The 14130-nt window shown below is 49.8% G+C and overlaps 1 protein-coding gene across 3 annotated transcripts in view; it reads left to right on the top strand.

Moving 5' to 3' along the window:
• LOC307085859 (ATP-dependent 6-phosphofructokinase, platelet type-like) overlaps positions 1–11160 on the top strand; it is a 19736-nt gene extending 8576 nt beyond the window's left edge. Inside the window, exons 14-23 of one of the 3 annotated variants that reach the window (XM_079750751.1) lie at positions 895–965; positions 1345–1432; positions 3482–3634; positions 5647–5799; positions 6133–6297; positions 6978–7039; positions 8470–8581; positions 8775–8874; positions 9211–9316; positions 9693–11160. In XM_079750751.1, coding sequence (XP_079606877.1) covers positions 895–965; positions 1345–1432; positions 3482–3634; positions 5647–5799; positions 6133–6297; positions 6978–7039; positions 8470–8581; positions 8775–8874; positions 9211–9316; positions 9693–9837 — 1155 coding nt within the window. In that variant the 3' untranslated portion in view covers positions 9838–11160. The remainder of the gene's footprint in view (positions 1–894; positions 966–1344; positions 1433–3481; positions 3635–5646; positions 5800–6132; positions 6298–6977; positions 7040–8469; positions 8582–8774; positions 8875–9210; positions 9317–9692) is intronic. The other 2 variants (XM_079750750.1, XM_079750749.1) reach the window with 2 other exon arrangements.
• The last annotated feature ends 2970 nt before the right edge of the window (positions 11161–14130 follow it).

Here is a 14130-nt window from a genome sequence, read left to right as displayed (position 1 = left end):
CATTCTCTCCATTTAAGCCATAAAGAAACCAAAGTGAGTCAGGGCTGATGGTGAGAACAGGTTACATTCTCCTCCCATCTCCTGTCCGTCTTCAAACACAAACCCCATCAGGTCGTCTAAAGACCCCCTGGGGTTCGTTCTGAAGCCCGGTTTGAGTTATTTTTAAGCCCTCTGCTCTCCATTGTCAGTCCTGATTAGCCGAGTTATCTTTACTGTATTGTTCTCCTTCTACATTAAACACAATAACACTCAGAACTCTACATGCGTCCTGTGAAGCGTGTGAGCTTAGTGGAAGAACACACAGCTAAATGCTGGAGCGGCACGGACGCCCTATCTTCGACGTGATTGGACAAGCTGCTCTCCTGTGTTGGCTCCCTGGCGTTGACCTTTTGACCTCTTGGCTGCAGGATCGTGACGTCTTTCTCCTGATAGTTTGAGAGCAGAACAGCTAGCACCTGATAGGCTGCATACCTCTGAGGTCACTGTGAGGTCAGGCTTCCGGAAGGGTTGCTAGACATGCGTGTGTGTGCGATAGTGTGTGCGTCTGTGTGGTGTCTGTGTTGATCTGAGGTGGACAGATAACATTATCATTACAGAGACTATAAATACCATGCTTCTGCATAGATATTATATTATCTTTATATTCTATAGACAGCCGGGCGTCTAGGGGTCAGGGGGTCGGCTCCAAGCTGAAAGGCTCTGGGTTCGATCCCCAATGTCCACAGTCCACCTGAAGGCCTCCTAGAGCCAGGTGACCTCTAACCCCTACCTGCTCCTGAATGACCTGTCTCTGTACTCATTGTAAGGAGGTTTGGATTAAAGTGTCTGCTACATGAATAAATAGTGACAGTGTGTGTGTGCGTGTGTGTGTCTTTCTGTGTGTGTCTCTAACAGATCAAGGAGATCAAGTGGGGTGACGTGGGCGGGTGGACCGGCCAGGGGGGGTCCCTGCTGGGGACCAAGAGGTGAGCGTCTCAGGGGGCCAGGGGGGTCTCTTCCTCAGGTGTCTGGGGGTTCTGTTGGTCTCCTGGGGGTCTGGGGGGTCTCTTCAGGGGGTCTGGGGGGTCTCCTCAGGGGGTCTGGGGGGTCTCTTCAGGGGGTTTGGGGGGTCTCCTCAGGGGCTATGGGGGGTCTCCTCAGGGGGTCTGGGGGGTCTCCTCAGGGGGTCTGGGGGGTCTCTTCAGGGGCTATGGGGGGTCTCCTCAGGGGGTCTGGGGGGTCTCCTCAGGGGGTCTGGGGGGTTTCTCAGGGGGTCTGGGGGGTCTTCCCAGGGGGTCTGGTGCTGTGGATCCCTCTCACAGCTGGTAACATAATAAACATCTCCTCATTGATCTCCTCCTCAAGGACTCTTCCTGCTAAACACGCTGAGAAGATCGCCGAGCAGATCAGGATTCACAACATCAACGCCATGCTGGTGATCGGGGGCTTTGAGGTACCAACCCGCAGAACACACGCTATGTTTATGCTAGAGGCTAGCTACTTTTAACCTTAGAAACTACATGCTATGTGTATGCTAGCAGCTAGCTGCTATTATCCATTAGAACAACACACTATGTGTATGCTAGGAGCTAGCTGCTAATGCAAACTGTTATTTTATTTTCTGTGCATATTGTGTAGAATGATGTATAAAAATGTATGAATTAACCATTTATATTGTTGATATTTTGAAAGGATAATTGCAGGATGTTTCAACCGGGACCCTATTGTCTGATAAGATCCGGTCTCATGGACTGATGCGGACACATTCTTTTAATCGGTCCAGTGTTGAGCCAAAGTAATCCTCATTTCTAATTTTAGTCCCTGACACCCAAAATGGTCTGAAAATAGCGTCCAGGTTGAGAAATTCTGAAGTTATCGTTTAATAACTTCTTGTGTTCTCAGTGGTTTCTGAAATAGTTCTGACATCTCATCATTTAACCTCATTCAGCTGAATTGTTTGTTTACGATCATGTTTAACATGACTTCATAACATCATCATCTTATATATCATATAGACCTTATTCTGTAGATATTTCCCCGCCCAGCTAGGCTTCAGAACCAAGATGGCTGCTCTGTGAATGAGGCCCAATGCTCACAGTATATGATAGCATGTCCTATCATATCATAGCCTACCCAATGATCAAATATATATCATTCATCATTCATAATATCCCCAGCTCTCTCCTACCTCCCTGGTCTCCGCATCCATCACTACCTGGTACTTTCTGTGTCTCGTCCTCTGATGTGACTGGACTCTTCTGGTCGTTGCATCTCTCTCTTCCTAACATCAACCATCTCTAACATTTACCATCTCTAACATCTACCATCTCTGATATCTCTCACATCTACCATATCTAACATCTACCATCATTCCACCAATCTAACCTACCGGCTCCTCCCACCCCCAGAACCCCCAACACCACCACTACGAACACCTTCACCACCACCTTTACCACCAACACCCCCACCACCACCAACCACACCGCCACCACCAGTATTTCCCCTCCAGACTCCGCCTTCCCTCCCCCTTCCCGCTGTGCTCCGTGGTGATGGTGTCGTCCCTCCCCCTTCCTGCTGTACCCTGTGGTGATGGTGTCGTCCCTCCCCCTTCCTGCTGTACCCTGTGGTGATGGTGTCGTCCCTCCCCCTTCCTGCTGTACCCTGTGGTGATGGTGTCGTCCCTCCCCCTTCCTGCTGTACCCTGTGGTGATGGTGTCGTCCCTCCCCCTTCCTGCTGTACCCTGTGGTGATGGTGTCGTCCCTCCCCCTTCCTGCTGTACCCTGTGGTGATGGTGTCGTCCCTCCCCCTTCCTGCTGTACCCTGTGGTGATGGTGTCGTCCCTCCACCTTCCTGCTGTGCTCCGTGGTGATGGTGTCGTCCCTCCCCCTTCCTGCTGTACCCTGTGGTGATGGTGTCGTCCCTCCCCCTTCCTGCTGTACCCTGTGGTGATGGTGTCGTCCCTCCCCCTTCCTGCTGTACCCTGTGGTGATGGTGTCGTCCCTCCCCCTTCCTGCTGTACCCTGTGGTGATGGTGTCGTCCCTCCCCCTTCCTGCTGTACCCTGTGGTGATGGTGTCGTCCCTCCCCCTTCCTGCTGTACCCTGTGGTGATGGTGTCGTCCCTCCCCCTTCCTGCTGTACCCTGTGGTGATGGTGTCGTCCCTCCCCCTTCCTGCTGTACCCTGTGGTGATGGTGTCGTCCCTCCCCCTTCCTGCTGTACCCTGTGGTGATGGTGTCGTCCCTCCCCCTTCCTGCTGTACCCTGTGGTGATGGTGTCGTCCCTCCCCCTTCCTGCTGTACCCTGTGGTGATGGTGTCGTCCCTCCCCCTTCCTGCTGTACCCTGTGGTGATGGTGTCGTCCCTCCCCCTTCCTGCTGTACCCTGTGGTGATGGTGTCGTCCCTCCACCTTCCTGCTGTACCCTGTGGTGATGGTGTCGTCCCTCCCCCTTCCTGCTGTGCTCCTTGGTGATGGTGTCGCCCGTCTGGCTCCTCCGCCTGCAGGCCTACCTGGGTCTGCTGGAGCTCTCCAGAGCGCGGGAGCAGTTTACTGAGTTCTGTGTCCCCATGGTCATGGTGCCCGCCACCGTGTCCAACAACATCCCGGGCTCAGACCTCAGCATCGGGGCCGACACCGCCCTCAACGCCATCACCGAAGTAAGTCAGCGTGTCCCCGGCCTGGTTGGGCCTGGTTCGCTTTGGTTTGGTCTGGTTGGATCTTCTTTTGTCCAGCTTGGTCCAGTTTGGCTTAGTTTGGTCCAGCTTGGTCTGGTTTGGTACAGTTTGGTCCAGTTTGGCCCTCTTGGCTTTACTTGTCTCAGTGTTCGCTAACCAGGGGTCTCTGGCCTCAACCAGCATCACATGTTCATCTGGGGGGGAAGGGGGCTCAGCACAGAGGGGGATAGACATGAAGATAAGAGGAACTTCAGTTGAGAGGAACCATGGGTAATGGAGTCGGCCCTCTAGGGTTAGGGTTAGAGACATGTCTGTGGACAACCATGAATCTCCATGAAGTCTGCCTCAGACTGACATGGACCGGGTCCCACTAGAACCTCTCCAGACCCGCTCCAGACCTCGGAGCACCAACCACCATCTCTTCCAGTCTGGGTTTCTACTGGGACCAGAACATGGTTCCCATGGGTCCTGTCCTTCAAAGGTCTTCAAGGGAGATGATAGTGTATGGACTGTAGCTTCACAGCAGATGGCCGTCCGTGTTGACAGTGTAAACAGCAGCTCACAGCGGCCATACAGTCTACTTATCCATAAACAAACTTTACGTCTTCACCAGTTCTCCAGTCTGATTACAAGAAACTCAGAATGATTAGCCCAGTGTGGCTAGTAACAGCTGGGCTATTAGCCAAACATCCTAGCTTAGCTGATAGCATCATGCAGCTCAGAGATGTTTGTGTGGTTTAGTGCCAGAGGCTAGCTGGTTAGCGGACCTCCAGGGTAAGATTGGGTCGTGCGATGACATCATGTCGGCATGTCCACTACGCAGCGCTGGTTGCCCTTGACGACCCTTTCTCGCCAGTGTGTTTGTGTTGTAAACAATAACGTATGGGGGGTCAACACGCCATGACCAGCAAGACTTCCTATTAGGATTGGGACTATGAGGTTAACAAAGTAAAAGTCCTCCTTGATTTTCTCATAGTCCGCTGCCTTTACTGAGGAATCCAGGTTTACCGAGGAAGGAGATAAAATAGGACAGTCTTGGAAATAAAATAAGAACTTTCATGTTGAAAATCCCAAATATTCCACCACTGCTTCCTGTCTCATCCCCATCTATCAACATCCATATATTAAAGTTGTTGAGAGGCATGGCGGTAAGGGCAGTACATTCTGTAACATAATAAAACGGCCCCTCATTTACCACCAGCTGATCATCTGACATCAGAAGCCATTTCGAAATCTAGTCCATTAGTGACATCGCAAGTGTTCACCAATCACAAATTCCCATCGCGCCTTGTGCTAAACAAGTGGCCCTTTAATGGTTTATCCTTTTAGCGATCATTAACTCTAGAGTGTTGAAATACCTTCTTAGGTTCTATTTATTTAATAAGGTGAATCAGAGATCAGATCAGAGTGTGTTGTCTTGCTCGTCTGGCTGAGCTGTGACCCCCCATCGTACGAGACGCTTCACCTAACCGACAACCTCCTGCCTCAAAACAATCTCTTCACGTCGCACGGGGGACATCATATTTGCGCTCTTATTTTCGACTTTCTCGGAATGTCAACCGTCACAAGCCCCGCCTCCATGTCTCTCCAACCAATGGGAAGCAAGATCGGCGAATGCATGGAGAGAGCTGACCAATAGCACCTTCAAACTCTCTCATAGAGTCCTGAGACACGGGCCCTCACAGCCCTCCAGCCCTTATCACCACAGAGCCGAGCACCCTTCTTCTGCACAACAACACAACAACACCAACAACAACAGAACAACAACACAAGTCCTCCAGCCCTCCAGCACAAACCAGTCCGCCCCCTGGTTGTCTGACTGCATAACAACACAGCTCAGATCAGGGTGCAGGGGGTCCAGTCCCAGTCCTGGTTCTAATCCCAGTCCCAGTCCTGGTCCTGGTCCTAATCCCAGTCCCAGTCCCAGTCCCAGTCCCAGTCCCAGTCCCAGTCCCAGCCCCAGTTCCAGTCCTAACGTGCGTGCCCCTGGCCAGGCCTTTGAGTGCGTGCTGCAGCTGTACGAGCTGCGGGCTCACCACGTGGAGTTCTGCGTGCCGCTCTGCATGCTGCCCGCCACCATCAGCAACAACGTCCCCGGCACCGACCTCACCATCGGCGCCGACACCTCCCTCAACGCCATCGTGGAGGTAGGTCGCCACGGCGACGCAGCGGGGCATGGCCGCCGCCGGGCATGGCCGCTGCCCGTCGTCTTTGTCATGAGTTCTGAACTCTGATCTGCACATGTTGACCCGTGTGTCTCCAGCGTGTTGCTGAGTGTGTTCTGCTGCATGTGCATGTGAGCTCATGGCCGTGCATGTGGATATTTTTAGATTTGTATAAATTCCTATGTGTGTGTGTGTGTGTGTGTGTGTGTATGTGTATGCATCTGTGTGTGTATGTGTGTGTGTGTATGTATCTGTGTATATGTGTATGTGCGCATGCTTTTGTGTCTGTGTGTGTGTGCCTGTGTGTGCGTCCAGACGTGCGACCGCATCAAGCAGTCTGCCAGCGGTACGAAGCGCCGTGTGTTCATCATCGAGACGATGGGCGGGTACTGCGGTTACCTTGCCAACGTGGGCGGGCTGGCAGCCGGCGCCGACGCCGTCTACATCTACGAGGAACCCTTCGACATCAGGGAGCTGCAGGTCAGAGGTCACCCGTCAACATATATATGTGTATATAATCATCAAACAATCATATATATATTTTTAATTCATATATTATATGTATATATTTTTTATTTCTATATTTTTTTTAATTTAATTATTTATATAATACAATCATTACAGAAACAATACATTTAACACTAATACCCAAGTATTCATGTTGTATAATTAATTTAGATTGAGATTTAAAGATTCTTAAAGACCAAAATAGAATATTATAACACAAAACAGCCCAAACAATTAATGAAATATCGCTGCTGGCAATGTGGTTCAGTTCCAGAGTCATTCAGCGCAGGGTTCACTCCAATAAGAGCAGCAGTGGCCCCTAGTGGTGGAGACCGTCTCTGCACCCTGAGTAGCCAGTGGCCCCTAGTGGTGGAGACCGTCTCTGCACCCTGAGTAGCCAGTGGCCCCTAGTGGTGGAAACCGTCGCTGCACCCTGAGTTGCTCAGAGGGGCAGCAGCTCCAGTATCTGCAGCCTCTCAGGGAGCACGGACGCTCTGACATCTCCTCTCTCCTCCCTCTCCTCTGTCTACTCTGTCTCCTCTCTCTCCTCGTTCTCCTCTCTCCTCCCCATCCTCTCTGCTCTCTCTCCTCTCTCCTCTCTGCTCTCTCTCCTCTCTGCTCTCTGCTCTCTCTCCTCTCTTCTCTGTCTGCAGGCCAACGTGGAGCACCTCACGGAGAAGATGAAGACCAGCATCCAGAGGGGCCTGGTGCTCAGGTGAGACTCTACACTTTAGACCAGAGGAGACAGAGAAGGTCTTTAGTGATCCTGGAGGGAACTTCACCGCAGAGAGTACAGGACAGCGGTAAAAAGAGATATAAAGTTATACTACAAGTCTAATGGGGCTGTGGTTCCACTGGTTTAACTGGATCCAGAGGTTTAACTGGTTTAACTGGTTCCACTGGTTTAACTGGTTCCATTGGTTTAACTGGTTCCACTGTTTTAACTGGTTTCACTGGTTCCCAGTCATTCTCTACAATAGGGTGGATGAAACTTCTGCGTTGAAGACCCTTGTAGTTTCACCGGGCGTCTCTGGTCCGTTGCCGTGGGTAACGCCCTCCTCTCGGTCGTCAGGGCGACGGACCTTCCTCTCGGTCCCCCTGCTTGGTTCTCTGGTTCCTCATGATGGGCTGGTGGAGGGTGGGGGGGGGGGTTATGTGTGTTGGTTTGGATGAAACGTTGTCTTAATGTAACCATCACCTGAAGTCTGATCAGGGACTTTTGGATACTTTTGAGAACTACGCACAGAATAACAGACAGAACCTTCAACAGAAGCACCGGAGGGGAGTTTACTCTGAACTTTAACCCCTCAGCTGTCTGTCGTGAGACCACCAGAGACCGCTGAGAGACAGGGTGCATGCTGGGACTGCGTAGCGAGGGTCTGGTCTCTGTCCTGAAGAGAGAGGGGCAGGTGTATGGGAGCACTGCGTCTTCTGGCTGTCAGACCGCAGCACTGGGAGAAAGTAGGGCAGGGTGTGTGTGTGTGTGTGTGTGCGCGTGTGTGCGCGTGTGTGTTTGTGTGTGTGTGTGTGTGTGTGTGTGTGTGTGTGTGTGTGATCATGTGTGTGTGTGGTGCTGCGGCCGTGCAGTCAGGTGTGCAGGTGTGCTCCAGTAAGAGCGTGCATGGTGGTGGGGGCTGAGCACATGAAGGTGACCCCTGGTGATGTCATCCTACTGTCACCTTGTTCAACATCAGAGGAAACGAAGGAAAGTTTTAAATCAAATGAAGTCCTCAATTCTGAGACCACGAGAGGGAGATCTGTATTATGAAAGATACATCATCGGGAGGATATCTTCATGTGTGCAGTGTTTCCCTCACAGCAGAGAAAGTACCACATGGATCAGAGCTCATGAACTGAACAGGCGGCCTTATTTTGACAGAGCGAAGGAGTGAATTACAGGGAGGAGTTCATCAGCAATGAAGCGAAGCATGATTACGACTAAATATGTTGACCAGGAATGATGCTAATTGTGTGTGTGTGTGTGTGTGTGTGTGTGTGTGTGTGTGTGTGTGTGTGTGTGTTTGTGCATGTGTGTCTCTCTGTACTGTGTGTGTGTGTGTGTGTGTGTCTCTGTACTGTGTGTGTGTGTTTGTGTATGTGTGTGTGCGTGTATGCATGGGTGTGTGTGTCTGTGTTTGTTTGTAGGAATGAGAACAGTAACGAGAACTTCACCACCGATTTCATCTACCAGCTTTACTCTGAGGAGGGGAAGGGAGTGTTTGACTGCAGGAAGAACGTCCTGGGACACATGCAGCAGGTACTACTGTAGTACTATTTATATAGTACTACTGCTATAGTACTAGTATTACCACTGTAGGACACATGCAGCAGGTACAACTGCTATAGTACTAGTATTACTACTCCAGGTGACAGTCATCAGTGTGTGACTATGGCGGATCAGCTATTAATGGGTTTGGTGATTCTTGGTGTTAACATGAATGTGGCCACAGGGGGGTGCTCCTTCCCCCTTCGACAGGAACTTTGGTACCAAGGTGGCGGCTAAAGCCATGCAGTGGATCACCACCAAGCTGAAGGAGACCTACAAAGAAGGTATAGACATGCAGACACACACACACAGACACACACACACGCACAGACACACACACAGACACACACACACTCACGCACGCGCACAGACGCACACTCAGTCACTCAGTCACTTACTCGCATGTGGGGCATACGTACCATCAAAATGTCCTCACAACTACAAAATCTGAGTGTTAGTGTGTGTGTGTACTGACCGTGTCCTTGTATGAAGGCAGAATATTAGCCTGTGTGTGTTCTGACCTTGTCCCCGTATGCGAGCAGATATTAAGTGTGTGTGTACTGTGTCCCCGTATGCAGGCAGATAGTAAGTGTGTGTGTGTACTCTGGCCCCGTATGCAGGCCGGGTATTTGCCAACTCTGACGACAGCGCCTGTCTGCTGGGGATGCGTCGCAGGGCGATGGTCTTCCGGCCCGTCGCTGAGCTCCGAGAGGAGACCGACTTTGTGTAAGAACAGAAAACTCAAACACTCTGCAGGAAGTTACCAAAACGTCTGAAGTTTGGTCAATTTGGATTAAACCTCGGATTCAACTTTGGATGCGAACTGAACAGAAAGTCATGCGGGTTTTTTGAGTCCCAGCTTACAGGTTCTGGGTTCGATCCCCACTGTGTGGTCTACCTGTCGGTCAAGCGACCGACAGGTTAAGTTAAACAAATTAACTGTAAAACGCTTCAGGTGAAACCTTCTACAAAATACCCAATACTATCAAACTCAATTGGCAATAAATATGACAACTGTACGATTTTAAAGAGCTAAAATCTTTGAATATCAAATTCCAAATGTAATTTTGTTAGTACTTCAAACAAGTGTTTAACGTTGCAGACATCGGATCCCCAAGGAGCAGTGGTGGCTGAAGCTCCGCCCCCTCATGAAGATCCTGGCCAAGTACCGGACCAGCTTTGACGTGTCCGACTCCGCCCAGCTGGAGCATGTGACCCACGTCCGGCCCAAGGAAGCCGCCATCTAAGCCCCGCCCCTCACCGCCTCTCACTCCAAACCACCACTCCTCCTTTAAGAGTACAGTTCACCTCCTACGAGTCAAACACGCTCCTTTAATATGATGTTGTTTTACAGTAAAATGGGAAATGCTGTAGCTGGTCTGAGACCAGAGGCAGGGTGGGGGAAGGGTTATGGTTTAGAATCCCCAGTGGAAAGGTTCTGGGTTTGATCCCCAATGTCCAGTTTGCCTGCAGACGCCCTTGAGCAAGTTGCGTCCAAACCCCTCCCTGCAGTCACTGTATGCTGTGTCTGATAAACGCTTGTCCTGAATTAAATATAGAAGAAATATTTAAACAATTATTTTGGAGAGTAGAAGAGTATTTAGAAGATATGTATTAAATATATTATTCAAATATATTTTAAGCTTAAATTAAAGTCAACCAGATTACTCCTAATATTTTCATATTTTCTCGTTTCCCCGATTATAAGTATTTATAGAATTTAGAACATTACCAGTATTTGAGAATATATAATCAAGTTAAATTTAAGCTTTCGTAGAAATCGTGTGCAGCTAGCTCACTGCACCTAGCGTTAGTTAGCAAATTAAGCTAACTTCCGTCTCGTAGTTGACCCAGTGTCACCGGTTTAGCTCCTTAACCAAACCGCCCAATCACAGCTCAGGTTCCGTCCCATTGGCCCTCCCAAACTGTTAGGGTCCGCCACCAAGCTCACCTGACCTCACCTTCACCTTCTGTCTGATGTTGTACTGCCTCTGATATCGATTGTGATGTATTCAAGTCTGTTATTTTGATGCACTTTCAGCCACAATTAACAAAAAGAGTATGCTAGATGGGGCTAAGTTCACTCAACGATGTTGTTTTCATTGTATGGCTCATACCTCAACACTCTTTCCTGAATGGACGGGGATGCACTGGCGCTGGATGATTTCATTGATGTTTCTGAGTTGTATTTATTTGCTAAGTTCAAGTTAAGATAGCATAATTATAAACCAAGGATGTTGGTTTTTTAAAGGGCAACCAAACGTTGAACCATCAAAGTGAAGCGACAGCACCGCCTAGTGTTCATAATGGTTACTACAGCTGCCATCCCTCCTGAGTCCTGAAGTCTTTTCCGATGGTTCCGTTGTTTTATTGACGGTCATCGGGACTTTTTTGTTTTTAATTTAAGAAAAAGTTAAGACTTTTGGAAATTGAAAGTTAAGTGTACAATTGTTAATTGTGGCAGATCTATTACGTGTGTTATTGTAGCTGGGCAGTGGTGTGGAGGTGGTACACTTTATATGCAATATTAATATGAATAATAAGCCTGTTGAATGTGTTAATGTCTGGTCACCGTCCTGTCTCGGAGTAATAAAGCACTTGGTTGTGATTACAAGGAACTCATCCAACTTTATTGATCCAACAAACACGTACACACACATGAATGACAGTAAGTCACTAATGCCATTCAGCAAGGAAGAATAACAAATCAATATTAAATACCATTCAGAACGTGCTATGCACATTACACACACACACAAACACATCAAATAAATGGTCAAACTAAATACTAATAGGAAGAAAAGGCGATGAGATGTGAAACGCCAACATTCATTCAGATTAACTTCGCAATTTATTCGATTTGTTATTTCAATTAGCACTTAATGAGCCTCACCTTTGACCCCTGCTCTTTAAAAGGCACGGCTGCTCAGATATTTCTGATTGGTCCTCAACTCGACCGAGGAGCGGAGAGAGACGTGCTGAGAGCAGAGCAGAGTAGAGTAGAGTAGGACTTTATTTTCGAAGCATGCGATCTCGAAAGACCCCCGTTGCGTTCCTCTCCGTCCTCACTGAGACCTGGACTATAAAACACAACGTGGCCACCAACGACCAGGACTACAGCCTCTCAAAGTACGACAGTTTGTTCTTCTACATGAGTGGATGGAGCGGTTTGGGTGGCGCTGTGTTTGTGGTGTGTGTTTGAGGTGTGCTGGAGGTGTGTGTTGGAGTTGTGAGTGGCGATGTTCTTTGCTCTGCTGGTTCTGCTGCACCACACCTGTCTTCTCTCCGTGTCTCCTGCATACATCACAGTCCGTCTCTGTCCCGTTTCTGTCCCTCAGTACCTTCTACACATGAGAATGTGGAGTCCGCTGCGGCTCGGAGTTGATGAATGAGTCGGTTGGGTGGTTTATGGTTATTTTGATAATTAACTCTATGGTCAACAAACTGACTTAAACCCGACTGCCGTCCGCGGACCAATGACTGGGAAGACCTCGTTGAACCAAATAGCGACTTCAGATTCATTATCACAGCGATACTGACACGTCAACCTCCCTGTAGTTGGTCTATGACACGATGACGTCATACCCAGCTGATCTACAGCGTGATGATGACGTCATACCCAGCTGCTCTACAGCTGATGAAGCATACCCAGCTGCTCTACAGCTTGATGACGTCATACCCAGGTGCTCTACAGCTGATCAAGTCCTACCCAACTGGTTTACAGAGTGATGATGTCATACCCAACTGGTCTACAGCATGATGATGTCATTCCCAGCTGGTCTACTACATAATGCTGACGTCATACCCAGCTGGTTTACCGAGTGATGATGTCATACCCAGCTGGTCTACTACATAATGATGTCATACCCAGCTGGTCTACTACATAATGTCATACCCAGCTGGTCTACAGCATGATGATGACGTCATACCCAGCTGGTTTACTACAGCATGATGATGACGTCATACCCAGCTGGTTTACTACAGCAGAGTCCGGGTGAAGGCCTCGGAGGAAGGTCTCTGAAGCATCAGACCACCAGGGACTAGGGGACGGACAGACGGTCTGGGTGGTTGGTGGTTAGTGGGATGTGGTGAGAGTGGACCTGTGGATGAGTGGGGCTGTGAGAGTGTTATCCAGAGCATGGACTCCATGTTGATGTACTGATGGACATTAAACACGCACACACCTCCAGATACTCAACACTTCCTGCTTCACTTTCTTCAACCTTCAACACATTGAGACGCTGCTGCTGGGGCCGCCCTGCTGCCGGGGCCGCCCTGCTGCCGGGGCCGCCCTGCTGCTGGGGCCGCCCTGCTGGGGCCGCCCTGCTGCTGGGGCCGCCCTGCTGCCGGGGCCGCCCTGCTGCTGGGGCCGCCCTGCTGGGGCCGCCCTGCTGCTGGGGCCGCCCTGCCGGGGCCGCCCTGCTGCTGGGGCCGCCCTGCTGGGGCCGCCCTGCTGCCGGGGCCGCCCTGCTGCCGGGGCCGCCCTGCTGCCGGGGCCGCCCTGCTGCCGGGGCCGCCCTGCTGCCGGGGCCGCCCTGCTGCTGGGGCCGGCTCTGCTGGCTGCTGGTTTTGTTTGCTGCTGGTTTTGTTTGCTGCTGGTTTTGTTTATTCATGCTGCTGGTTTTGTTTATTTATGCTGCTGGTTTTGTTTATTCATGCTGCTGGTTTTGTTTGTTTATGCTGCTGGTTTTGTTTATTCATGCTGCTGGTTTTGTTTGCTGCTGGTTTTGTTTGCTCTTGCTGCTGGTTTTGTTTGCTGCTGGTTTTGTTTGCCCATGCTGCTGGTTGGTTTGATGCTTACTGACTTGTTGTTCATCACCGCTGCAGTGTTAGGTTCAAACAGGACCGGGGATGTTGTTGGGTTGGACCAGTCTGGAGGACTCATTGTGGTCTTGGGTTCTGGACCAGGGTCTAGTTTGGGTCTGGTGAACTTTGACTTGGTTGAGTACCTTGAGTTTGGTTCGTGAATAATTTGTCGTGTTGGAAATGGACGAATTTGGCCGCACGACCTGCAGTGCTGCTGAACTGGGGGCCATTGGTTCAATCAATCAATTGCACAAGCATCTTGGCCTTGAACTGGTACTTTACGGTGACTTCAAACATAAAATGGACGAATTTCTATTCAGTTATTTATCCGGAAACTGTCATTCTGACTTACAGCTTAATAATATTATTTGACCAATTTGAAAATGACCTCAACACTTACAAAATGTCAGCACAAACGCCAGTATTATCAGCAACACAAAGTTCCGTGTCTTGAAAGGTCTGGAAATCTGCCACGGCAGCAGAGCGGCACTTTACACCGGTAAGGTATTTCTAAACTATTAATATTAAACACTTTAAAATACATAATGAGTCTGGTCATGTAGTGAACGTGTACATTTGTATATCTGCCAGGCCCAGACGGATGCAGATCTTCCATCTCCTGGTGAGGAGCCCCTCAGGGTGAGGACTGGAACTCTTTATAGATTTACCTTCAGAGCAGGGCAGGGGCAGGGGCAGGATAGGCCAGCCGTCAGCCAGAATCGATCTTGATTCAG

The sequence above is a fragment of the Pollachius pollachius genome, assembly GCF_949987615.1.
Source record: "Pollachius pollachius genome assembly, chromosome: 14".
NCBI classification, from domain to species: domain Eukaryota; kingdom Metazoa; phylum Chordata; class Actinopteri; order Gadiformes; family Gadidae; genus Pollachius; species Pollachius pollachius.
Note: the sequence above shows the minus strand (reverse complement) of the source record. Positions and strands in the feature narration are given on the sequence as shown.